Raw genomic sequence first — 27,113 nt, 5'->3', positions numbered from 1 at the left:
TTAAAAAAAAAAAAAAAAAAAAAAAATGACAGCTGTTGACAATACTAATACTGGTTCAATTCAATTTAATTCAAATTTTGTTTGTCCAAAGAATAGAAAAGAAATTGGTGAACTTATTGATCAATTTAAAAACTCATCTGATGGTGTTCCAAAAACCAGAGAAGAAATTAAGGAATATATTTCATTAATTAAGAAACAATATCGTGGAGATAAAAGAAAATTAAGACTTGAAAATAAAAGTCAATCTGGTAGTTCCAAAACCACTGAACAAAGTGCTACAAATATAAATCCAATCCAAGTTCCTTCAGTTACTACAACCACCTCAACAAATGATAGTGATGAACAAAGTGTTACAACTACAAATACTACAAATTCAAATCAAACCCAAAACCAAGTTCCTTCAGTTACCTCCACTACTACAACCACTTCAACAAATGACAGTGACGAGCAATGTGTCACAACTACAAATACCACAAACTCAAGTCAAACTCAAATCCAAGCTCCTTCAGTTGCCTCCACCACTACTACAACTACTTCAACAAATAATGGTGATGATGTTAAAAAATCAATTAAAGAATTAAGAGAATTAATTAGAAAATTAAAAAAGTCATCTGAAACCCCAAAATCAAAAAAAGAAATTCGTTCAATTCAAAATCAAGAAAAATCACAAACATTAAATTATAATGAGTTTAAAAACACCAAAAGTGAAAATGTTCAAGTTGGACAAAATACTAAAAAACCATACTGTCATCATTATCGTAGAAATCGTTTAAATGATTGTAATACAAATTTAATTTCTTAAGTTGAAACCAATGTCAAACCAAAACTCCAAAATGAATCTGATCATAGTCAAGCTAGTTCACAAAAACTTGAAAAATTAAAATTTAAGAAAGAAATGTTATTAAGAAAAATTTCAATTGTTGAAAATAAAATTGAAACACTCAATAAATCTCAATCAACCACAGTATCCCTCTAAACTATACAAAATCACCTCCTTTTATAATAAAATAAAATAAAATAAAAGTTATTAACTGTTTCTATTAAAATTATATTTTATTATATTTTTTGTTGTACTATTAATTATTATTTTATAAATTTAAATTAATAAAATCAAGTTTATCTTGAAGTATTGCATTTGTAATTTCTCTAACATCAATATCAGTTCTTCTATCATTTTCAAGTATTGGAATAATTTTTATAATTGAAGAATAAAGTTTTTGGACTTTATTTGGTAATTTAAAATTTTCAATAGATTTCATTCTAAGACTAATGGCTTGAAAAGCTATGATTAAAGTCATTGAAACAATATCACATAGTTTAATTAACATTGATGCAGCACCATTTGCAGAGTGTAATCCTAAACTAACAATATCTTGATTAAACTGTTCAGTTGTTAAACTATGTATACAAGCAGGTGCGGCTTCTTGTCTTAACCAAACTACTAATGAAGTTTGAGAAATTTGCATTCCTTTATAACCTTGATAAATTCCAGGATTTGGACTTAGGGAATTTGGTAAACCTTTAGAGAATTCACTATGCATCATTAAAGCAACTAATGAATGTAAATGATTGGCAACCAAAGATATATCCAATTTAATACCATCCATTATTCTAGCAATATGATTACCCATAAAATTACCACCACTTAATACATCACCATAATAAGGATCAATTAATGGATTATCATTAACTGATAAAATTTCTCTTTTTATTACAATTTTTGCATTACTTATATTTTCAGATATTATACCCAAAATTTGTGGAGCACAACGTAATGAATAAACTTCTTGTACTGATTTATCCAATTTCTGAACATTTTCAGATTGATTGAATGTAATATTACTGCTTTTGGTATTATTATCGCTAGTATTAAAATATTTATTTAAAATTTGTGCAATTAAAATTTGACCTGGATGATTTTTTAAATTATGAATTCTCATATCGTAATGATCTTTTGAAGCTAATAAACCTTCAACTGCCAATGCGATACTACCAATTGCAGCTTTAAAAATAGTTTCAAATTTATTAATTGAAATACAACTAACTGAACTCATTACTCTTGTACCATTTACTAATGCCAAACCTTCTTTTGATTTTAAAACTAGTGGTTCAATAGATGTAATTTTTAAGGCATCTGAAGCATTCATTAATTTTTCATTATACTTCACCATACCTTTTCCACATAGCACATTAGCAATATAACTCAAAGGTACTAAATCACCACTTGCCCCTACTGATCCATGCATTGGTACTTGTGGAATTATACCTTTATTTAAATGTTTAGCCAATGTTTGAATTACCATTGGTCTAACACCTGACCAACCTCTTGAAAGTGCAATTATAATAATAAATTGTATACCTCTAACATATTGATCATTAAAAAAATCACCAGTGCCACAAGTTAAAAAATCCAATAAATTACTTTGATGATAATCTAATTTATCAAATGGAATTATTAAATCACCATTACCACCAAAACCAGTGTTTATACCATAAATTGCAACATTTTCTTTTAATTTATTTTCTAATTGATCTCTTCCTTTTTGTAAAAATTCTAATAATTCATTAGTGAAAATAATATTTTTTTCACCTTTACTAATACTAATAATATCATTAATTTCTAAATTTTTATTTTCACCATCAATTAAAAAATTATCTTTATGGTTTGTTTCTATCATTTTTTTAAAATTTTTTGGATTTTAAATTTAATAGTAATTATATATTCTTTTTTTTTTTTTTTTTTTTTAAAATTTAATATTAAATTTTTATTTATAAAAAAGTGTTTAAAAAATAAAAAATAAAAAAAATATATAAAGATAATTTAACATGTGTTAATTTAATTAAATTAACACATGTAAATACGAAAAAAAAAAAAAAAAAAAAAAAAAAAAAAAAAAAAAAAAAAAAAAAAAACAATATTAATCTTATATTATTTCTAACCCAATATTATTTATTTTTATATTTTCATTTTTTTTTTTTTTTTTTTTTTTTTTTTTTTAATTATTTAATTTTTTTATTTTTTTTATTCCACCACCCAACAGAAAACACAAAACTATTATTTTTAGTTTTTTTTATTTTTATTTTTATTATTTTTCAAACAAATAATAATAATAATAATAATAATAATAATAATAATAATATTAATATTATTATAATTTTATAATTATTTTTTAAAAATTAATAGATTAATTAAAAGATCTTTCACTGGTACTGTTAATATTAATAACAGTAAATTTTTAAATTTTAAAATGGCACAGTCAACAGTGTTACCAATGCATTGTTTATATGGCATATTTTTAGAAGGAAATTTAAAAATTCAAAAAAATGACCAAGAGGGATTAAAGAAATTTAAAGATAATATAAAGAAATTTACATTAGAATTGGATGAAATCGATAAGATATCACCACAATCTAGAATTGGAGGTGCAATTTGTTTTAGTTCTGATATTTGGGACACTGTAACAAAGAAAATATCAAAACCAAAAGAATTGAAATCCGTAAACACTTTAAGTTCATACATGCCAGGCACATCTCAAAGAGACATCCTCATTCATATTATCTCTGATAGAATGGATACGTGCTTTAAACTAGCACAAGATACAATGAGAAATTTCGGTGAAGATCAATTAGATATCAAGCAAGAGATTCACGGATTTCGTAGAGTTGAAGAAAGAGATTTGACCGACTTCATCGACGGTACTGAAAATCCTGACGGTGACGAACTGCGTACACAATATGGTCTCGTTGCAGCCGGCCAGCCAAATGAATTTGGCAGTTACGTTTTCACTCAACGGTATGTTCACAACTTAAAGAAATGGTATCCTGAACCATTATCAGTTCAGCAAGATACAGTTGGAAGAACTAAAAAAGATTCAATTGAAATACCAAGAGATAAACGTCCAATTACTTCACATGTTTCACGTACTGATCTAAGTGAAAATGGTAAAGATTTGAAAATAGTTAGGCAATCTCTCCCCTATGGTCAAATTACTGGTGAAAAAGGTCTGATGTTTATAGCATACGCTTGTAGTTTACATAATATTGAAAAACAACTTCAAAGTATGTTTGGTCAATTAGATGGTAAACATGACCTACTCTTAAAATATACAACACCAGTAACTGGTAGTTTTTATTTTGCACCATCAAAAAAAGAATTATTAGAATTGTAAATAAACAAACAAATAAATAAATAAATTAAATAATAAATTTTATTTTATTTATTTTTGTTTTTGTTTTTTCTTATGGGACAATTACAAAACCACTAAATGGAATACAAAGTATATTCTTTGGATTACAACTATGACCACCCCATGCCTTATTGAAAGAACCATCAGCTAAATTATAAGATTGAATAATATCTGTTTTAGCTTTATGGGATGATTCTGAATCAGATGTTGATTCTGATCCAAAATAAAATTCATCATCATCACCACCATCATTTCCATTTCTTTGAATATTTTTAAAACTACCATGTCCACCAAATGATAATGGTGATGAAAGTCCAGTACCTGATGTACCTGATGTACCTGATGAACCTGATGCTGAGCCTGATGCTGAACCAGTTGAAAATCCACTTGATTCTGATGATGATTCTGATGATGACTCGGATGATTCTGATGATGATGATTCTGATGATGATGGTGGATTTTCTTTTTTAGAAGCATATGGTACTTCAACATAAATATGATTTTTAGTTAATGCTAATGAACCAGGTAAACCACTAACTTGACCATTAAAAATACCAATTAATTTAATTGATCTAATTAATTCACCAGATTTACTAATTTGAATGATCATATCACCTTGATAGGATGGTACTGAAACGTAGATACTATCTTGAGAATCTTGTGAAATGGTTATACCATTATAAGCTATTCTATCATTCTCATTGATTGGATTAAATTGTTTTAATAATTTACCAGAATTATCATAAACATAAATTACATTTATATCTGTAATCCAAATATTACCATCACTATCACCTGCAATACCAGTTGTTGTATTAAATTCTGAATTTGAAATTATAAAATCTAAGTTTCCATCCTTTTTTTTTTTAAAAAAAAAAAAATTAAAAAAAAAAAAAAAAAAAAAAAAAAAAAAAATTAATAATTATTTTTACTAATTTAATTTTATTTAATAAACTTACGGTTGTATAAACAAATACTGCTGGTTGATAAGAATAATCACAATTACTATTTAAACTTGCAATGTAAACTTTATTATTTAGTTGGTCAACATTTAATCTTGAAAGTCCACAACCAACTTTACCTTTAGTGTTGGTTTTTAAATTATTCCAAACTCCTTTAACAACTCCATTTTCATTAGCTTGATAAACACCTTGATGTGCATCTAATAATAATAATGTTGATCCTAAAAATCCCATATCAACTGGTACACATCTTTCTGATTCATTCTATGTATATATATTTTTTTTTTTTTTTTTTTGTGATTTTATATGTTATATCAGAGGATGAATATATTAATAAAATTATTAATTTTCTAAACACTTTTCTTTTCTTTTTTTTTCTTTTTTTTTTTTCTTTTTTTGTTTATAAATATATTTACAGTTGATAAAAATGTTGTATAATTATAAATTGAATCACCACTTGTTGTAAATTCATAAAATTGGTTTGGATTTAAAGAAGTTGGATCTGTTAATAAAATATTACCAGATTGAAAAGTTGAGGTTGATTCAGTACTACTGCCAGTACTACTATCGTCTTTATGATGTTTTCCAACAATTGAAATCAAATTTTTATTATTGACAGAAACACTAAAAACACAACCAACAAAAATTAAAACAATAATAAAAGTGATTGATTTCATTTTTTTTTTTTTTTTTTTTTTTTGATGTTTTTATTTATTAATTTTTAGTGTGTGTGTGATTATACATAAATGTAATTTATATAATATGAATAAAAAAAGCACATAAGACAAAAAAAAAAAAAAAAAAATAAAATAATAAAATCAAAGACAAACAAAAACAATCAAAAAAAAATGACAAAAAAATGAAATTTAAAAAAAAAAAAAAAAAAATATTATTGGCCAGTAGGAGAAAATAAAAAAGATTTTTCAGATATTTTTAGGTTTTTTTTTTTTTTTTTTTTGTCGGTTTTAATTCTTTATTTATTTTCATTTTAATTATTTTTCTATTTTTATTTATTTTTTTTATTTTATTGTTTTAGTTTAAAAAATAATAAAAATATAAATAAATTAATGCACTGCAATAATTAATAAAATAAAAATGATTATTATTATTATTTTTTTTTTTTTGTTTTTTTTTTTTTTTTTTGAAAAATATCATTTTTAAAACAGATATGATTATTCATTGAAACACAATCATTGATATTATTTTTAAAATTTATGTACTTTGAGGTGGGCATTTTTTTGAGATTCATTCAATAAAGTGTGTTTAGATAAATATAGTAATTTTTTTTTTTTTTTATTTGTTTATTTTTTTTTTTTTATAATTTTTTTATATTTTTTTATTTAATTTTTCGACAAAAGAGCGGCTTTTTTTTTTTTTTTTTTTTTTTTTTTTATTTTTTGAAAAAATTCATTTTTTTTTTTTATTTTTTTTTTTTTTCATTTTTCATTTTTGATGATCATCAAACTTGTATGATAAAGGGTGTTTTACATAAATTTTAAATTTAACAAGCACAAATAAAAAACACCCTTCTTTCATTATTTCATATTCATATAGATTTTTAAACGAAAAAATCAAATCAAATCAAATCAAATCAAATCAAATCAAATCAAATCAAATCAAATCATATATAAATATAAAATAAAAAAATGGATGAAGAAATATTTGATAATCCAATTCAAAAATTAAATTATAATATAAGAACTGAAGAATCAGGTTCATTATTAAAATATTTACAATCACAAAAATCAAATTTCACAGATTCTAAAAAATTCATTTCATTTAAACAAAAAGGAAATGATTCAGTTGGAATTCGTAAAGAAATCACTCAAAAAAAGTCATTCCCATTAGATAATGGTTTCATTGGTACTGTAGCAGATCCATTCATTGCAATTGCATTTCAAATATCTGATAGATTTAATATTGATGAATATTTAGCTTGCAGAATTTTATATTCAGTAGTTGATCATGTATGTAATATTATTAAAAAATAAAAAAAAATAATATTTATAAATTTACTAATTTAGTTTTTATATTATTAAAAAAAAAAAAAAAAAAAAAGAGTACCACAAGAGATGAAAAAGAATTAATTGAATTATCAGAAAAATTTATTTACCAAAATAGATCATGCTATTTACAATTTTTAAGAGAAATATTACATGTAAATTTTATAATAAAAAAAAAAAAAAAAAAAAAAATTAATTAATTAATTAATTACTTTTACTAATTAGTTTTTTTTATTTTTTATTTTATCAATATATATTGTAGACATTACAAAGTAGAGATTCTGTTAATGATATTAATCATTCAAAGATGAAACATGATATATTACAATCATTTATTGGTGAATTAATTTCAGAGCAAACTAATGATAAGAATATAGTAACAATTTTAATTAAAACATTAGAAGAGAAAGTTAAAGATATGAATGGTACTGTAAATCCATTAGAATGTTGTTTTAGAGTAAAAGAATGTATTCAAATTGTTGAATGTTTATTTTTAATTTCAATTCAAGTAAGTATTAATTTATTTTTTTTTTTTAAAAAAAAAAAGATATTAATTTTAAAATTTAAAATTTAAATATTATTAGTTTACAATTAAAGAAGATATTATTAAATTATATATCAGAGTTTTAAATCAAGTAATTGAGAAAGAAAAGAGGGAAGATTCAATTTTAAAGAAATCATTATTTGAAATTATGTTTACATTATATTTCACAATTTTTGCAGTTTTTGATAATGTTAAAAATAGTCAAGTATTTAATGCAATTGAAAAAAGATATACTTTTAATGAAATTAGTTCAACTGATTCAATTGAAAATGAAATTAAACAAATTGATAACCAACATCCAATTAAATCTTCATTATATGCAATTTTTAATATAATTTTAGTATGTAATTTTTTTTTTTTTTTAAAAAAAATATTTTAAGTTATTATTAATTAACAATTTTTTTTTTTCTTTTTTTTAATAGATTGCAAAAGAAAATAATAATAGTAATAGTAATAGTAATAGTAATAGTAATAGTAATAGTAATAGTAATAATAATAATAATCGTATTACCCCTGAAAATGATTCATATAAATTCCTTTTACAAGCAGTTCAAACACAAGAATATCAATTGTCACCTTTAAATATCCTATTTGGTTCATTTATAAATATTTTATCTTGTAGATTTTTATCAAATTTATCAAGTCACCCAACTAGTATGTATTTTTATTTTTTTATTTTTTATTTTTTTATTTTTTTATTTTCTAAATTTAAAAAGAAAAAGACATTTTATATTAATATTTTTTATTTTAAAAAAAAATAAAATAAGATATGGAATTTATAAATTCATTTAATTTAGTAATGTCAAATATATTTGATAATCATAATAATAGTTCAATTGAATTTTGGAGAATTTGTGAACAAATTAATTATTTTCAAAATCTTTGGTTTAGAATTCATGATGATTTAATCATTTCATCATTTAAATTAATGGGGTCATTAGCTAGATGTAATACAAATGAAGTTTTCAATTTCTTTGCTCAAGGTAGTGCGCAATTTACATGGGCAAAATTATTCCAAAATTTTTCATCCTATGCTCATGCTTTAAATAGTATTGAATTTAGTCAATCAATTCAATCGAATCAAATGAATTCATCAACGACTACAACTCAACAAATTTCATCAACTCCACAACAACACCAACAACATCAGCAGCAACAACAACAACAACAAGGTTATAATAACCAACAAATACCAAATACACCATATCAACAATTCCAACCAACAATGCAATACCAAGGACAACAATCGTCAATGCAACAAAGTGTAGGACAACAACAACAACCTCAACAACAACCTCAACAACAAAATACACCAAATACACCAAATTCAACAACAAGTTCAAATACAGCAAATACAACATCACCTGTAAAGATTACACAATTATTATTATCAGAGAAAGATAGTGATGCACTTTCAAGTATTTTCCAATTGATTTCAAGATTGGTTGAATCTTCAATGGCAGTTGGAAATGTATTTTTAAAGATTGGACCATTGATTTCATTAGCATTTCAATTTGCAGTATCACAAGTTGATTCAAAATTAAAATCTAGTGCATTATCAGTGATTACATCATATTCTCAATATCCAATTTATGTAGCTGATATTTGGAGATTAATAAATGAAACCAATCTATTCAATAGTGGTCTTAGTGCAATTGGTGGGCTAAATGAATTATCTTTCACTCAACAATCATTAGAGTTGTTATTACAATTGATTCAACAATCATCATTCCTATTCGATAAGAGTAATCATTATCAAGAATCTTTGAAACTCAAATCCTATTTAGATAGTTGTATGGATTTATTCAATTTATTAAATATAAAATCATTTAATACTTTGGATGAAAAATGGAAATTTGCTTTAACTTTGATGAAAATATTTGAATTCTCAATCATTCAATTCAATCAATCAATTCAAAATTTTCAAATTGATAAACAACATCCATGTTATCAATTATATATTGAATTAAATCGTTCTTCTTTATCTAGTAATTTGTATCAACAACAACAACAACAGCAAAATAAATATCAACAGCAACAACAACAACAACAACAAAGTAAAAAAACAACATTAGAGAATATTATAAAGATAATTGATTATTCAAATGATCAATCAATATTAATTCAACAACAAATTCAACAACAACAGCAACAACAACAACAAGGTTATAATCAAGATTCATCAAGAGTAATTTTAAATTTAGTATTCCAACAATTACAACAACAAGATAATGATGATTTTAATTTATTAGTATTGAAATGTTTAGATTTGTTATTGTTAATCTCTGATAATACAGTTTACGATATTGAAAATGCAAAGAGTTTAGTTGTTAATTTATCAAATATGGATTATAGCAGACCAATTGTGTCAATTGCCAAATTGATTGACCATGAATTACCAGCTATTTCATTACGTGCAATTAGATTAATCTATAGTTTCGAATGTTATACTCATCAAATTTCAACGGTTTTCTTGGATAGTGATCCAAATTTAATACTTTCCAAGTTTATAAAGATGATGGAATTCAATGAATCCAATTTCGAGGATTTCTCTGGTACAAACTATGATCAAACCATTTCATTCATTAGATATGCAAGTAATTCCGTACAATGGACAATAGCTCAATTGATTATGTTATGTCTTTCAAATATTAGTAGTGGAAGATATACATTGGCTCATTTCCTATTGGGTTGTTCATCAAATTTAGATCTTTCAAAGGATTTCATACCAAATAGTAAATCATGTTTAACTTTGATCATAAAGAATGTTATGAATTCACAATTCGTAGAGAGATATCCACATTTGGTCGATTGTTATCATGAAATCATTTGGAAAATGTCAAGTGATCCAATCACTTGGAAACCAATGATCAAATATATTCAAGAGGAATTTCCAAACTATTATCATGATAGTTTATTAATATTAAGAAATGCAATTACAATCAATGGTTCATCAGAGAGAAGAACTGAAGCATTGATCTCTTCAATGTCATGGGTTTTCAAGACTTGTTCCATTTCAATTCAAAATTCTTATTCAATCGAAATGAAACAATTCTTAACTCGTTTAATCTTTCCATCATTGATGAACTTAAATCAACCTTCAATGAATGGTGGTATTGGTGGTCTTAATGGTACAATTAATAATGGTTTAATCATGGGTATTTCACCAATTAATATCTTATCACTCTATAATACAATTGAATTTCAATTACCTGAAATTAATAGACCAAGAATATTTTCAATGTATCCAAATTTAATTGAATATTTTACAACAAATATTAATATTAATAATTTAAATTCAAATAATAATAATAATAATAATAATAACAATAATAATAATAACAATAATAACAATAATAATAATAATAATAATAATAATAATAATAATAATAATAATAATAATAATAATAATAATAATAATATTACTAATGGTGGTACAAGTCAATTATTAGATATTATTAAAATTAGAGAGGTTTTAAAGAATGATTTTAATAGATTTTCAAATGAATTTGAAATTGAAAGAGAATTAGAAGAATGTTGTTTAATTAATTCAAGTATTCAATTATATAATAGTAAATTAAAAGCATTAGATGGTTGGAAATCATTTATTAATATTTCTTTAGCTCAAAATACAATTGAAATTGATACATTGGATGAATCATTATTATTATCATTATTACAAAGAATAGTTATTGATTTCTCAAATGAACGTAATCCAATTGAATCAACATTATCAATTGGTTATACAATTTTAACCATTTTATTCACATTGAAATTGAAAAAAGATAGTTATCAATTATTTATCAATTCTTCACTCACTACCAATAGCACAGATTCAAATGTAATTGAACAAAAGATGAAATCAATCTTTGAAGGATTATTACAAACTGTTTTAAAATCACCACATCAAGCAATAAGAGGTATTAGTTATACTTGTTTAATTCAATATTTGGATTTATCAGCTACAACTCCAACAACTCCATCATTATCACCTTTATCAACCTCAATTAATAATGTCGTTGAAATGAATAATAAAAGTAAAAATAAAAATAATCAAGATAAAGAACAAGGATATGGTAATTTAAATATTGGTTTAATCATTAGTAAAATTGAAGATAAATTTATTAGAATCTTATCGAGTGATTGTAATTCATTTAGTAGAGGTTGGAGAATTACCGCTATAAGTTGTATGCAAAGTATTTTATCAATTGACAATCTTTGTGGACATAGATCATTAATGTTTTTACAAAACAAAGGATTCATCATCAATATGATCAATGATACTTGTTCAAAATATTTATCAGATAATTGGGAAAACATTGATCCAAAGGATTTACATGTCTATAAATCACAAATGTCCTTACTCTTAAAGATTTCTCAACAAATGGATGGTGTTCACCTCTTAATGAATAATAATGTAATTGGTAGTTTTGTTAAATCACCATTTTTAAATTATATTCCAACCGATAAAATCTTTGGTAAATTTATAGAGATACTTTTACCAATTTTACAATTATTCGCTTCATTATGTTGTTATTGTAATAATACTTCAAAGAATAATGGTAATATTAATAATAATAACAATGTTGGTGGTACAGTTTTAATTGGTAGTGATAGAAATGAAATTTATCAAGAATTATTTGATTTCCTTTCAAATCATTCAGATTTATTCATCATTATTTTATCAGATCAAAGTAGTTTTAGTCATCCAACTTTATCAAGCTTAAAAGTTTTAAAATTAACTTGTTTCTTATTTTCAAAAGTTTCAAGTTTATTCTTTAAAAAATCAACTACCACCTCTTCTTCAACTTCAACTACAAGTAGCCATAATAGAACACAATTTAATAGATTCCATTATTGTTTAATTAATTTATTAGTTAAATATTCAGTAAATTCAAAACAAATCATTGAATTGGTTAAACCTGAAAATATTGATGAAGAATTATTAACCGAGAAAATTGATTTTAGTTATTTACCAAAGAGTTCAATTGAAAATCAATTTAAGAATATTCCTGATGATATTAATATTGGTGGTGTTAATATTGGTTTAACAAGTAAAAACTCAAATAATAATAACAATAATAATAATAATAATAATGGTAGCATCAATGGTAAGAAATCAAAGAGAAAGAATCAATTCCAAATTTTAATTAAAGAAACTATCACTTCAATCATTCATGATTTATTATTATATTGCAGAAAAGTTTCAATTGTTCAAGATTCAAATTTTGGTTTCGTTTGTTTTAATTCAAATTTAAATATTTATCAACAATTCCAATCATTTTCAAGTTTAAGATCAACTAATCGTAATAATAGTAATAATAATAATATTAATAATAACAATAATAATAATAGCAACAATAATTATAATAATAATAGTATGAATAGTGATATGGATAATGATGATGATAATATAATTAATAATAATAGTTATAAATTTAATAATAAAAATAATAATAATAATAATGATAATAATAATCAAAATAAGAATAGTATATTTGGTGGCTTTGGAGTGAATAATAGTATTATCAATGGAAATAATAATAATAATAATGGTAATAATAATAATAATAATGGAAATAATGGAGTTAATATTTTACCATCAATTGATTTAGCTATTAATATATTGGTTGATAATATTCTTCAATATTCATTCTATAAGGTGGATTTAAGTCAATGTTTCAAATTATTACAATCCTATGATCAATTAACCAACTATCAATATCAAGAGATCTTACAAACTGGTGAAGATTATCCTGCATTTGGCCCAACTCAAAGAAATCATATGGTTGAAAATATTTTGAAAGAGAAAATCATTGATATTGAAACTCAAATCTCTATCATCCATGAAAATATTGAAATCCTATTGTTATTGATTGTTTCTCATTCTTTCTACTTTTGTAATTCTTTATATTTGTTATTCCAAAATTCAAATAATAATTTCTATAGTAGTGCAATTGGAGGCACCATAAGTCCAACTTTAGCTAGTAGTGCTTATTATCCAACAACACAACAACAACAACAACAACAACAACAAGGTGGTTCAAATTTAAAGATTACAGATTTAAATGCTTCAACAACTACCTCAAACATTAAAAAGAATAATGAATCAGCATTTTTATCTTCAAAAACAAATCAAAATAGTGGTGGTATGTTATCATCAGTTTTCTCTTACTTTAAAGGTCAACAAAATAATACACCATCAGCTCAGGTATCACAAATTCCAATAAATTCAACACCTTATTCAACAAATTATGCAACTCCACATCAACATCAACAACTTTTACAACAACAACAACAAAGACAACAACAAATTCAACAACAAATTAATCAAACACCATCAAATGAATTATCTCCACAAGAGATTGAAGTATTCCTTAAACGTTTAAAACAATCCATTTTTGAACGTGAAGTTAATCAATTAGGTGGTAAATTATCTGACGTCATTTTAAACCAAATCGATAAAAAATCAACTCTCATTGATTTATTATTGAAAAAATTACAAGATTTAACAAAATAATAAATTATAAATTTAAAATAAAATAATAAATAAAAATTTTAAAATAGTATTAAATAAAAAAAAAAAAAAAACACTGTTTGTTTTGATATATAAATAAATAATGTATCATTTTAGACAATTTTTTGATAATTAATTAAATAATGAAAAAAATTGGAAGAACAGAGATAAATAAATTCCAAATACTAAATATAAAAATATTAAAATAATTTTTTGGGGAAAAAAAATAATGATAATAATAATAAAATTAAACAATTATAAAACAATTGTTTTAAATTTTTTTATATTTTTGTTTTATTTAATAGATTGTGAAATATAAACATTGTAATGATTTGAACAATAAATTTTGCATCTTATAAGTTAGTACAATCCTTTGAATAATATGGGTCACAATCTTAAAACATTTGTTGGTTGGCTACAACAGTGTTTATTGTTTTCTTAATGTATTTGTTATTGACTTTAAAATAATTTGTGAGGTTGATGTTGTAATGATGGTGTATATGTTGGAAATTGGTTTACTATATCATTTGTTTTCTGTCGTGGTTGATTTGCATTTATTTCAAGATTTTGAGTAATATCTATATTTAAATCATTTCCATACCTGCTTCTGGATTATCATTACCATTACTAGTTGTTGACATATTGAATTACTAATTTTATGAATAAAATTATAGATACTTGATAATATGATTTTAAAATAATAAAAATAAAAATAAAAAAAAAAAAAAACAAAATAATTAAAAATAAAAAATAAATAAATAAAAAAATCTCGTTCATTTTGGTTTTAATTTTTTCATAATCATAAAATATATATTCACATTTTCTCATACCAAAAACTTTTAAACTAATACAAAGATTAAATGTTTTCTTTATATTTTTTGAATACATTTTAAACAATTTAATAAAATTAAAAAATTGTTATGTTTTTTTGGTTTTTTTTTATTAATGTTTATTTGTTTTATTTTTTAAACAAACTTTGTTATCAGACATTAAGTCCATTTTTTTAAACAAAACCTTGTGACCAGCCCATTTTTTTCATAATTTTAATTATCTGGCATTTTCATAAGCTTCTGCGCATTCTATTGCACATTTTTTTAATAAATCTCTACATGATGGGAAACTCCAGTTTGCACATTCATATGAATAATTTGGTGCATTTTTAACACAACCTATGGCACACTGGGCTTCATTTTGATAATCTCCTATATCTATTGCATTTACATTTGAAAACAATGAGATCACCACTAAAATTGCTATTAAAATTTTTAACATGATTTTTTTTATTTTTTTTATTTTTTATCTTTTTTTTTAAAAAACTATTAATATATATATTTAAAGTTTATGATATATTTATTTTTTACCTTTTTAAAATATATTTGTATTTTATAATAAAATAAAAAAAAAAAAAATAGTATCCTTTTTTATATAAAATAAAAAAATTAATTTAAATTTCCATTTTTAGAATATATTAATTAAAATTGATTTTAATTAAAGTATATTAATTAAAATTGAATTTAAAATATTAAATTTGGGAGATTCGGTTATTAATGTAAAGTTATTCCCGAAAAATTATTATATTCAGTCTATTCTATCACCACTTTATATATTAAATTCATTTAAATTAAAATGTTTTTTTTTTTTAAAAATAACAAATTAATTGTAAATAAAAATAATTTACTTATATTTGTACAAAAATCAAAAGAAATTTCAAAATTCAGAAAAAATAAAATAAAAAGTTATTTGTTTATTTTATTTAAAAGCAAATCCTATTATTATTATTATTATTATTATTATTATTATTATTATTATTATTATTATTATTATTATTATTATTATTATTATTATTATTATTATTATTATTATTATTATTATTATTATAATTATATAAAATTAAAAAAATTATAAAAAATAATAAAAAAAAAAAAAATTTAAATTGTAATTTTAATTAATATTTAATATATGTTTAGTCAATGCATTAAAATGTTGGTGTGCGTAAGGCAACGTAAAATTAAATTTAGTTAATTTAAATCCCACACACCACATTATTTAAATTTTTTTTTTTTTTTTTTTTTTTTTTTTTATAATTTTATTTTCACCCACACAAAACAAGAATTGATTGGAAATTAGAAATCTAAATAATTTTAAAATAAATTCCTATTATTTAATAAAATATAAAAAAAATAAAAAAAAATTAAATCACAAATACAACAAAAAAAAAAAAATTAAAATTGTAAAATTAACCAAAGGTTAAATTAAATTTAGGTCTGTTTTACATTCGACTCACTTGCATATTAATTTTATTTTTTTTTTTTTTTTAAAAATTGTAATTTTATTTTATTTTCACCATATATAAACAATTTGTTTTTTTGGATTTGGTTGGCAAAAACTTAAGGGGACTTTTATTTTTATTTTATAATCTGCATATAAAATAAAAATAAAAGTTAAAAAGTAATTATGTGCTAGTTGGTTGCCTCTTTTTTTTTTTAACACTTTAGTGCTGAAATTTTCAATGAGGTTTGATAAGAAATCCTTTAGAGAAATATTTTTGAAATTCCTAAATAAAAATTTGCTTGATGATTCAAACTTTATTAAATTACAAATTGATGATCATTCAGTTTACAGTAGATTTTTAAAAAGAGGGCCATCGTTGATGATCTTGTAGTTAGTGTTGATAATATTTTACTTGATGATTCAATGAATACAATTGATTCAATGAATACAATTGAATCAAATACACATGCTCAACAATCCTATATTGGTATAATAATTCCACATTATAGTGAATCTGTATCGATTGATCCTGATTTTCACTTTTAATCGACCAAAATGCGGCATCACAATCAAGTGAAAATTCAATATGTTCAAAGAAATCTGGTTTAACAAAAGGTCAAATCGCTGGTATTACAATTGGTTCTGTTTGCTTTGCAACTGTAATTGTTGTTAGTATTGTTTACTCTGTTCACAAAACAAAGAAAAACAAAAAATGCAAGGAAATTAGAAGCCTTTAGTAAATAAAAAAAAAAATAAGAAAAAATTAAAAAATATCAGGAAAATTGGATACAGGACGCGTTTTTTAAAAATATCTTTCGTTTATTTTTTTTTTTTTTTTTTTTTTTTTTAAAAAATTACAATTTTTCCAAATAACTGATTCTTTTAAAACAAAAAAAAAAAAAAAAAAATAAAAAAAAATAAAATTAAATAAATAAAAAAAAAAAATGCAATCTAATTAATTAATCTAGATAAAGCAACGAATTTTGTGTGAAAGAAATTAATAAAATAAAAGAAATAGTAAAGATTTTCAATTTGAAAAAATATCTTTAGCTGGGTTTTTTCGAGCTCGAAAAAATATCTTTTATTTACTTCTTTTTTTTTTTTCAACTTCTTTCCTACGAAAAAAAAAAAAAAAAAAAAAAAATTATCATTAAATAGAAAATAAATAGAAAAATAAATAAATAGAAAAATAAATATAAAATAAATTATTTTTAAAAAATGAAATTTTTTTATTTATTTTTTTATATATTATTAATAAATTTTGGATTTATTAAATCGCAATTTATATTAACAGATATTACTCCAAATAATCTATTAATAAGTTACCCTCAATATTTGACACAAAGCGTTTGTGGTGTTTATCATTATATTTTAGTAAATAATTCTACTCAACAATCCAATATAGATAATTTATTTCCAGCTAGTTTTTTTTTAACTTCAACCAGTGATTTTAGTCTTTATAGCCATTTTGAGTATTTAAACATTGGGGAAACAAAAAATATTATTTTTACAGTTAATGATGGTAATCAAAACAATGGATATTTAAATGTTAGTTATATTTGCAAAGGTAATTATTTTATTTTTTTTCATTTATTTTTATTTTTTTTTTTCATTTATTTTATTTTATTTTTTAAACAAATAATTTTTTTTATTATTATTTATTTTTTATTTTTTTTTAATTAAATTTTTATCCTTTTTTTTTTATTTTTTTTTATTAATATCTTTTTTAAATTCTACATTTCAAAATAAAATTTAAATAGAGGTTGAAGTATCATTAGTAACAATAGATATTATTCAAGAGGTTACTTGGAATGATGTTTATAAATATTCATCAATTGTAAGATTAAATGGAGTACCAGATGAAAGTACAATGCCTGAGAGTGATTTTGCGACATTAAATAGAATGGGAAACTCTCAATACCGAATTTTATATAGTGAAAATTATTATTTAAAAATTGCACCAAATTCAAATATATGGGATATTGATTTAAAATTTACAAGTAATCAAGTTTTAAAAGTTTCAGTACCATTTAATCTTTTAGGTAAGTTTAATATAAATCAATATATATATTAAAAAAATAAAAAAAATAATAATAATATTAATATTAACAATCAAATTTTTTTATTATAAAAGATCCAATTATTTCAATAACTGATATTCAAGAATACAAGTGGAGAGACCTTCGATACAATGCTTTGTATGGTACTGGAATTGAATTCACATCAAATTCATCAATTCAAAGACCAGTTTATTCTTTTGAAAGTAGTCCGTTCTACTTTACTCCTAAACCAATATCTGGTGTAAAAGGTAAGGTTAAATATTTCGTTAACCCAATGCCACTTTTGTTTGGAGAACAAAATTTTAATTTTTATTCCCAAAAGGAGGATAACTCATTCAAGAATGATTTCAATTCAACATTTAATTTCCAAAGTAAGTTTTTTAATATTTTTAAATTTTAAATTTTAATATTCTTATGATTTTAAACTAATAAACCATACAAACTATCTATTAGTAACAACTTCAAATCCATTGGGTACACCAACCGTTAGCCTTGATAATACCACAACATCAAATTTTATAACTGTAAAGTTTAATGGTTTTTCCAGATATGATTTTAAAACTTTGACTTGTAATTTCAAACAAATATTTGATTCTGGTTTTATTTATGATTTCCCATTTGGATTTATTAATGGTAACAATGATAATAATCAAATGAGTATTTCCACTCCTATTTCACCTAAATCATTTCAACAAAGTTTTTCTTGGAACTGTGGTTCATCATTTGTTGAAGTAAATAAAGATTTTTATAAAATTGGTATGATATAATTAATACTTTTGTTTCTTTTTTATTAAAAATTAACTAACAGAGTTTTTTTTTTTTTTTTTTTTTTTTAAAAAAAAAAAATAATTAGTCAATGGAAGTCTAGGAAAGATTACATCTGTTGAAAGGATTAATATTTTCCAATTTTCATTTTTAGTCATTTTTAAAGCTCAAGATGATGTAGGTGTTAAATATATCGATCATATTATAGATGGTGTTTATTTAAGATTTGGATCTCAAAATTTAGTATCAGGTAATAATTTAAATGGTGCTTGGGAATATGTGCATGATGGAGTAAACTTGGGAATTGATACCCAAAATGCAGTTTCACTTATTAATGAATTGGATTTAAAAACAACTTATACCCCATTATATCCATTTTCAATTACCAATCCTGATCAAATTATGATTTTACCTGGAATTCAATTAAATAGTAAGTTATAAATATATTAATATATACTATTAAGATGTAAATTTAAAAAGAAATGGTTTAAAATATTAATTTTTAAATTTTATTTCTTTTTTTTTTTTTTTTTTTTTTTTTTTTTTTTGTAAAAATAGATACAGTAAATTATTATAAAGATTTAAAAAATATTTCATTCTTATTTAATAATGTCCATGTTACAAATCAAAGTGTAGATAATATAATGTATTTTACATTTGATAATATTGAAAATTATAAAAATTTAGCAATTGGTTTTTCATTATCTGAACCAAAAACATTAAAAGATAATAATGCACAAACAGATTATTCCTTAAAGTACAGCCCTAATTATAAATTTGCAAAATGGGATGAATCAAATAGTAGATTTAGTGTAATGTTTAAAATGCCAGCAAATATAGTACCAGGTGTGTTGGATTGGACTTTAACATTTGCCAAATATAATACACTCATAAACACAGCATTACCAGATAAATATCAATTAAATATAATTTCAGAGAATATTGATATTGTAGGTCCAATAGTTACAAAAATAGTTAAAAAATCGCAATCAGATTTTGGAACATCAAATGTTGGTTGGTTATTAACAATTGAAGATGAAATTAATGGATTTTTAAATGGTTTTGTAACTGTTAAAGGTAGTTTAGATTCGTCAGTATATAATTTTTCAATTTCACCTTCAACAGCTGTTAGAGGAAGTGGAGATAAATGGAAAGCAGATTATTTAATTTCAATACCATTACAAGATAATTTAAATAACTATGGTTGTATTGCTCAAGATTATATTATAGTCAATGCTTATCTTGGCGATACATTTGGTAATGTAAATAATTATATGGCTGTGCTTGATAATGAAAGAGTTCTAAGTCCTCTTAGCATTGTTTCAGTTGTCAATCCATTTTACCTTTTACCATATGAATCATTGACACTTTCAGTAGATAGCACAAATTGTAGCACAGCATTAGATACATCTCCACCAACTTTAATTAGTTTTACAGCATCAAAAACAAATATTGATGTTGGTTCTCAAGATAGATCAATTACTTTTAATTTCAAAGCACAAGATTTAGATAGTGGTTTAAAGAATAACCAATTTCCAGCTATTTATTTAATTGATGAAAATTTAGGTTCAGTAGAATGCATTTCAAAAATTGAATCAAGAACATCAACAGATGCAGAATATTCATGTACAGTTGAAATACCAGTTGGCTTTGGTTATCCACTCGGATTTACAGTTTCAGTTTATGGTTTCATTAATAATGGTGGCTATTATTCAGGCTATTCAAGTGATTTACTTAAATCTATGGGTTCAACTGCATGGTTTATTACAACTGATCAATTTTCAATGGATATTCCAATTATAAAATCTTCAACAGGTATAACAAATCAAGGAGGTGATATATTGTTACAGGGTAGAGGTTTCTCTTCAATAGATACTGTTAATATTGTTTACTATGATTCCCAATTAGTATCTCAACCAATTACAGGTAATAGATACAATAGTGCCTTAGTAATTACAGGTATCAAACCAACAAATCAATCATTCACAGTTCAACTTTTAAATTCATTACAACCAGTCAAAAAATCAAACATTATTACAATTACACCAGAACTATACTTTTTCAACTACACTGACCCAGTTCCAACTCAACCTCCAACTAAACCTCCAACTCAACCTCCAACAAAATCACCAATTCCAACAAATCCACCTCAAAAATGTTTAGGTAACCCAGAATGTGGTGGAGAAAATCAAGGTGTTTGTACAAAGAATGGTTGTGTTTGTATAACTCCATATTATGGTAAAGATTGTAGTTCAAAACTCTTAGAAGTTATACCACCAATAATTAATGGAAGTAATCCATCAATAGAAATTCCAATTCCAGGTGATAATGGTGGTGGTTCTTCTACGACCACTGGCGGTAATCCAAACTTACCACCACAAATTATTTACAAATCATTAATTTCAATTGTTTCATTAAGAGAATTAGATTTCAATGGTAATCCAATCAAAACCATTCCATTAAATACATGGTCATTTAAAGAAATAAACTCAAATACTAGTAGATACGATACAACAATTTCAATTGAAGGTAAAGATGAAAAAGTTAATGTTACAACAACAATGCAATGGTTTTCAAAAACTTCAAGCGTTACATTCGCAGGTCAACAATTAACAATGAATCCATCATCAATTAAATTCAATGTTGATATTACAAATTACCCATTCTCATCAGCATTAAATCAACTCCAATTGGTAATGTCTGCAACATTACTTTCCACAGGTGATAATAGCAATGATGATGTATGTTCCTCAAAATCATTTGGTGATACCACAAATGGTGACGATTCAAACTTTATTAAATTACAAATTGATGATCATTCCGTTTACGGTAGATTTTTAAAAAGAGCTATCGTTGATGATCTTGTAGTTAGCGTTGACAATGTTTTACTTGATGATTCAATGAATACAATTGAATCAAATACACATGCTCAACAATCCTATATTGGTATAATAATTCCACATTATAGTGAATCTGTATCGATTGATCCTGATTTTTCACTTTTAATCGACCAAAATGCGGCATCACAATCAAGTGAAAATTCAATATGTTCAAAGAAATCTGGTTTAACAAAAGGTCAAATCGCTGGTATTGCTATTGGTGCTGCAGGTTTTGCAACTGTAATTGTTGTTAGTATTGTTTACTCTGTTCACAAAACAAAGAAAAACAAAAAATTTGCTGTTTCAATGTCAAAGAAATTAGGAGCTTTAAATTAGATATAAAAATAAATAAAATAAAAAAAACTATCGATTATAGGAAAATTTTTCACTATAATCAATCACTAAAACTATTTTTAGATTTTTTTTTTTTTTTTTATTAAATTACCAAAAAAAAAAAGTAAATTATCATAAACTTAAAACAAAAAAAAAAAATTTTAACCAATTTCTGGTAAATTAGAATATTTGCATTCAAAATTAAATGAAACAATTTGATTGGTTATCTCGAAAAGGAATTGAAAATAAAAATTATTAAAAACAAATTTTTTTTTTTTTTTTTTTTTTTTTTTTTTTTTAATTTATTTTTTTATTTTAATTTATTTTTTATTTTTTTATTTTTTATTTTTTTATTTTTTATTTTTTTTAAAATGATAAAATATTCAAATTTAGTTATACCAAAAACAAAGTCAATCCTTAAAAGTGGTTGCAATAATAATATTGGATATGGAGATAGATACTTTTTCAATAAATTATTTGGTAGCAACGATGCAAGTGATACACATAATCAACCAACCACAAAAATAGTTACAAAAGAAATGACTAAAGAATTAAAGTAATCTATCATTCATCATGAATAATATATATGAATAATATTAGTTATATTAATATGAAATGTTATAACATTTAATAAATAATAGGTATCCAGTTAACCAAGTTTATAGTGTTATTATAAAAGTTGAAGATTATAAAGAATTTTTACCATTTTGTTTAAATTCAACAATATTGAAAAGAGAAAAAGATAAAAATCATTTTGAAGCTGAATTAGAAGTTGGACAAGGTACGATTAAAGAAAGTTATGTTAGTAAAGTTGTATATAAAGAGAACAAATTCATTGAATCCACTGCAACTGATACACCACTATTTCATAAATTAATTAATACTTGGAGTTTTAAACAAGGTCAAACTCCAAATACCACCATTGCTCATTGTAAATTAATATATCAATTCAAATCACCATTCTATGCAACTTTAATGGAAAATTTCTTTGCCTCTTCTTTAGATGTAATGATTAATTCTTTCGATAAACGTTGTGATGAATTATATGGTAGTTCAAATTCTTTCAAAAAATAAAATAAATAAATAAATAAATAAATAAAAAATAACACACCCTTTTTTTTTTAAAAAAATTTTATTTATTTTATTTTATTTTATTTTTTTTAGCGAATTCTATTTTTAAGTTCGTGAACCCCATTTTTTTCTTTTTTTTTTTTTTTTTTTTTTTTTGCAGTTCGTTCGGGTATCAATAAATTTTCATTTTTTTTTAATTTTTATTTTTTACTTTTTTTTTTTATTTTTTTTTTTTTGTTAATTTTTTTTGGTGTCGAATTTTTTTTTTTTTTTTTTTTTCATTTTTTTTTTTTTTTCTTTTTGTTACCATAACCTAATAAGATTAAAATGTCCACAAATAAAGTAAACAAAGAAAGAACTTTCCTTGCTGTTAAAGTAAGTTTTTTATTTTATTTTTACATTTTATTTTATTTTTTTTTTTTTTAGCACATATTTATTTTAATTTACTAATAAAATTTTATTTTTATTTTTATTTTTATTTTTATTTTTTTTTTTTTATTTTTATTTTATTAATTCATAGCCAGACGGTGTTGCTCGTGGTTTAGTTGGTGAAATCATCGCCAGATACGAAAAGAAAGGTTTCGTTTTAGTTGGTTTAAAACAATTAGTTCCAACCAAAGACTTAGCTGAATCTCACTATGCTGAACACAAAGAAAGACCATTCTTCGGTGGTTTAGTCTCATTCATTACCTCTGGTCCAGTCGTTGCTATGGTCTTCGAAGGTAAAGGTGTTGTTGCCTCTGCCCGTTTAATGATCGGTGTTACCAACCCATTAGCCTCAGCCCCAGGTTCAATTCGGTAATTATCAATTTATTTTTATTTTATTTATATTATTATTATTATTGTTGTGCACAATTTTACTAACTTGTAATACCTTTTTTTAAAAAAAATAAAAAAAATAACAATAACAAAAATAAAGTGGTGATTTCGGTGTTGATGTTGGTAGAAACATCATCCACGGTTCTGATTCAGTTGAATCTGCCAACAGAGAAATTGCTTTATGGTTCAAACCAGAAGAATTATTAACTGAAGTTAAACCAAACCCAAATTTATACGAATAAATAATTTAGCTAAATTCTAAATCATTTAATGTAAAAAAAAAAAAAAAAAAAAAAAAATTCCGATTTATTATTTTGAGTGTGCGATCAATAATTATTTTTATACTAAACATTTAATTAACATATCTTTTTTTTTCAAAAAAAAAAAAAAAAAAAAAATGAAACATCAAACAAATACTTTATTTTAATTTATCCTTTTTTATTTTTATTTTTTTTTATTTTTATTTTTATTTTTTTTTTTATTATTATTTTTAATAATATGGATATAAACTATCATAAAGGACACGGTCATTAAAATCTTGTTTTGATTCATATTTATCTCTTACTATAAAAGTACTATTTGTATTTGGTGAATAATTATTATTCATTTTATTTGTAGTATTTATTTTATCGATTGAGTTGGAAAATGAACTGATTGATTTTAAGTTATCTATTAAAAAAAAAAAAAAAAAAAATAATTAGAAATTGACTCGAAAGATATATATTAATATATAATGTATACTTACTAAAAAGAGACATTTTTTTTTTTTTTTTTTTTTTTGATTTATTTTAAAAGATAACTATTATTTATATATATAAATTTTTTTTTTTTTTTTTCTAAAAAAAATACTTAGATTGATTTATAAGATTGAACTTATTGTTTAAATAATTGGAAAAAAAAAAAAAAAAAATCCCTTTAAAAAGGTAAAAAAAAAGTTGTAGATTTTAAAAAAAAAAAAAAAAAAAAAAATACTAATAATTTTAACTGATGCTCTTTTTAGAAAAGTTATTTATATTTTTGATTTTATAAAAAGAAGTTGTAGTTTTACTCCACTAAGAAAATTCACATGTGGAAACTTTTTTTTTTTTTTTTTTTTTTTACTTGTAACATTTTTTAAACTTGGAGTAACCCCCTACTTTACTTGGCAATACAAAAAAAAATACAAACACAAAAAAAAAAATAATAATTAAAACAAAAATGTGTAGAGATTGATATTTTTATCATAAAAATGAAAAATAAATATAAAAATAAATAAATTCATATACAAAAAAACCACTTAACGGTTAATGGAATAAAAAATTATTAATATTTCTGATTTATTATTTAAGTTATAAATATTTTTAAGTAGTTTTTTTTTTTTTTTTTTTTTTTTTGTAGCTAAAAGAGTCAAAGAATAACATAGTTGTGTGTGTGTTTGTGTATTGATTTAATTTTATTATTATTATTTTTTTTATTTTTAATTTTTATCCACCACCACCACACTTATTACTATTGTATTTTCCTTTATTTTTTTAAATATAGAAAAAAAAAAAAAAATTATTAGTATTATTTTTTAAACACACAAAAAAAATAACCCACTACTCACATTAACAAAAATAGTTAAATTAACACCTACACAGTCTCAAACTTTACCACTTTTGAATTTTAAATAGATTTACTGTCATTTTCACTGTATCAAGATATATCATCAAATAAAAACAAATAAATATAAATTAATTTATTATTTCAGGGTAACCTTTGTATAATTATCTTCGTTTACAAAATCCGTTTTTGTATAAAAAAAGAAAATCCAAGTAATTGCCAGTTTTGATATTTGTATTCAAACACACCCTGTATACAAACCGATTTTTTATTTTTTTAAAATTAAACAGACAAATTAATGAATATTTTTATTAAATAAAATAAAAATAAATAAATAGTTAAAGAAGAAAAAAAAAATTAAAAAAAATTCCTTTAAAAAAATTTAACTTTCAATAATTTATTTAAAATAACTTTTCTTTATTATCAAAAAAAAAAAAAAAAAAAAAAAAAAAAAATTATATTATTATTAAAAATCATAATTCCCTGAGTTTTTTATAAAGATTTTAATAATCTGATTTTTCATTTTCTTTAAAAAATAGTGGTTATAAAATTTGTAAAACAAATTGGAGTTATATAATAATAACTTAAAACTTTATTATTTTTAAAACTTGGATTTTTATTTTTTTATTTTTTTATTTTTTTAAAATTTTAAAAATCCAGAAATATATGATCATTATTACTTCTTAATTCTTTACAATTTTTTAATTTTTTTACATTTTCTTTTTTATTTTTTAATATTTTCTTTTTTTTTTTTTTTTAGTTTTTGTCCTACCTAAAACTAAATTTAAAATAAACTTTTTTTTTTTTTTTTTTTTTTTTTTTTTACAAATATTTTCCTATAAAAGCCATCATAGCTGCGCCAAGCCAAAGACCGATAAATAAACCAGCACGTAATAAATATTCAAATTTTTTACCTTTACATAATTGTTCCATATCTTCTGGGAAATCCTTGATCATTAAAGAAAAACCAATGTAAAGTAAAATACCAGCGCAAACACTATCGAAAACACCTTGAACAATTAAATAGGTTGCACCATTTACATTGAGTGTTGAGGCAACACCAACACCAATCGCAATACCAACTGGAGCTGAAAAAGAGAAAATTGCAGTCAACAAAGCTT

At 22.5% G+C, this 27,113-nt stretch overlaps 13 protein-coding genes across 13 annotated transcripts in view; 7 read left to right on the top strand and 6 right to left on the bottom strand.

The window, feature by feature from the left end:
* Nucleotides 1-25: 25 nt before the first annotated feature.
* Nucleotides 26-802, top strand: DDB_G0273289 (hypothetical protein; the record flags this gene model as incomplete). The annotated part of the gene is made up of 1 exon (XM_639649.2): nt 26-802. The coding sequence occupies one exon, from the start codon at nt 26-28 to the stop codon at nt 800-802; it is 777 nt and encodes a 258-aa protein (XP_644741.2).
* A 286-nt stretch (nt 803-1,088) lies between these two features.
* On the bottom strand, nt 1,089-2,678 carry DDB_G0273081 (hypothetical protein; the record flags this gene model as incomplete). The annotated part of the gene is made up of 1 exon (XM_639648.1): nt 1,089-2,678. One exon carries the CDS (start codon nt 2,676-2,678, stop codon nt 1,089-1,091), a length of 1,590 nt encoding a protein of 529 aa, XP_644740.1.
* A 570-nt stretch (nt 2,679-3,248) lies between these two features.
* DDB_G0273083 (Dyp-type peroxidase family protein) lies at nt 3,249-4,169 on the top strand (the record flags this gene model as incomplete). The annotated part of the gene is made up of 1 exon (XM_639647.1): nt 3,249-4,169. The coding sequence occupies one exon, from the start codon at nt 3,249-3,251 to the stop codon at nt 4,167-4,169; it is 921 nt and encodes a 306-aa protein (XP_644739.1).
* Nucleotides 4,170-4,239: 70 nt separating this feature from the next.
* On the bottom strand, nt 4,240-5,826 carry DDB_G0273085 (hypothetical protein; the record flags this gene model as incomplete). The annotated part of the gene is made up of 3 exons (XM_639646.1): nt 4,240-5,043; nt 5,147-5,413; nt 5,566-5,826. The coding sequence occupies 3 exons, from the start codon at nt 5,824-5,826 to the stop codon at nt 4,240-4,242; spliced, it is 1,332 nt and encodes a 443-aa protein (XP_644738.1).
* A 969-nt stretch (nt 5,827-6,795) lies between these two features.
* On the top strand, nt 6,796-8,432 carry DDB_G0273287 (hypothetical protein; the record flags this gene model as incomplete). Its single annotated transcript, XM_639645.1, has 6 exons — nt 6,796-7,116; nt 7,209-7,307; nt 7,415-7,660; nt 7,737-8,036; nt 8,119-8,350; nt 8,413-8,432. The coding sequence occupies 6 exons, from the start codon at nt 6,796-6,798 to the stop codon at nt 8,430-8,432; spliced, it is 1,218 nt and encodes a 405-aa protein (XP_644737.1).
* A 33-nt stretch (nt 8,433-8,465) lies between these two features.
* DDB_G0273285 (hypothetical protein) lies at nt 8,466-14,216 on the top strand (the record flags this gene model as incomplete). Its single annotated transcript, XM_639644.1, has 1 exon — nt 8,466-14,216. The coding sequence occupies one exon, from the start codon at nt 8,466-8,468 to the stop codon at nt 14,214-14,216; it is 5,751 nt and encodes a 1,916-aa protein (XP_644736.1).
* Nucleotides 14,217-14,672: 456 nt separating this feature from the next.
* DDB_G0273341 (hypothetical protein) lies at nt 14,673-14,854 on the bottom strand (the record flags this gene model as incomplete). Its single annotated transcript, XM_639643.1, has 2 exons — nt 14,673-14,791; nt 14,815-14,854. The coding sequence occupies 2 exons, from the start codon at nt 14,852-14,854 to the stop codon at nt 14,673-14,675; spliced, it is 159 nt and encodes a 52-aa protein (XP_644735.1).
* A 406-nt stretch (nt 14,855-15,260) lies between these two features.
* DDB_G0273183 (hypothetical protein) lies at nt 15,261-15,485 on the bottom strand (the record flags this gene model as incomplete). The annotated part of the gene is made up of 1 exon (XM_639642.1): nt 15,261-15,485. One exon carries the CDS (start codon nt 15,483-15,485, stop codon nt 15,261-15,263), a length of 225 nt encoding a protein of 74 aa, XP_644734.1.
* Nucleotides 15,486-16,193: 708 nt separating this feature from the next.
* On the top strand, nt 16,194-22,524 carry DDB_G0273087 (hypothetical protein; the record flags this gene model as incomplete). Its single annotated transcript, XM_639641.1, has 9 exons — nt 16,194-16,201; nt 16,853-17,000; nt 17,081-17,220; nt 17,807-18,051; nt 18,245-18,526; nt 18,619-18,915; nt 18,998-19,300; nt 19,464-19,739; nt 19,868-22,524. 9 exons carry the CDS (start codon nt 16,194-16,196, stop codon nt 22,522-22,524), a joined length of 4,356 nt encoding a protein of 1,451 aa, XP_644733.1.
* Nucleotides 22,525-22,892: 368 nt separating this feature from the next.
* Nucleotides 22,893-23,595, top strand: coq10-1 (hypothetical protein; the record flags this gene model as incomplete). Its single annotated transcript, XM_639640.1, has 2 exons — nt 22,893-23,077; nt 23,163-23,595. The coding sequence occupies 2 exons, from the start codon at nt 22,893-22,895 to the stop codon at nt 23,593-23,595; spliced, it is 618 nt and encodes a 205-aa protein (XP_644732.1).
* Nucleotides 23,596-23,919: 324 nt separating this feature from the next.
* On the top strand, nt 23,920-24,653 carry ndkC-1 (nucleoside diphosphate kinase; the record flags this gene model as incomplete). The annotated part of the gene is made up of 3 exons (XM_639639.1): nt 23,920-23,967; nt 24,113-24,390; nt 24,512-24,653. 3 exons carry the CDS (start codon nt 23,920-23,922, stop codon nt 24,651-24,653), a joined length of 468 nt encoding a protein of 155 aa, XP_644731.1.
* A 248-nt stretch (nt 24,654-24,901) lies between these two features.
* DDB_G0273181 (hypothetical protein) lies at nt 24,902-25,169 on the bottom strand (the record flags this gene model as incomplete). The annotated part of the gene is made up of 2 exons (XM_639638.1): nt 24,902-25,080; nt 25,157-25,169. 2 exons carry the CDS (start codon nt 25,167-25,169, stop codon nt 24,902-24,904), a joined length of 192 nt encoding a protein of 63 aa, XP_644730.1.
* A 1,645-nt stretch (nt 25,170-26,814) lies between these two features.
* DDB_G0273091 (zinc/iron permease) overlaps nt 26,815-27,113 on the bottom strand; it is a gene marked incomplete at both ends in the record, with an annotated part of 1,214 nt that continues 915 nt past the window's right edge. The window contains one exon of the mRNA XM_639637.1: nt 26,815-27,113. This exon is cut by the window's right edge and continues 93 nt beyond it. Within this exon, the coding sequence (XP_644729.1) occupies nt 26,815-27,113 (299 nt within the window).

This window comes from Dictyostelium discoideum, assembly GCF_000004695.1.
Source record: "Dictyostelium discoideum AX4 chromosome 2 chromosome, whole genome shotgun sequence".
Lineage (NCBI taxonomy): Eukaryota > Evosea > Eumycetozoa > Dictyosteliales > Dictyosteliaceae > Dictyostelium > Dictyostelium discoideum.
The sequence above is the reverse complement of the archived record's forward strand: the minus strand, read 5'-3'. Positions and strand labels throughout refer to the sequence as shown.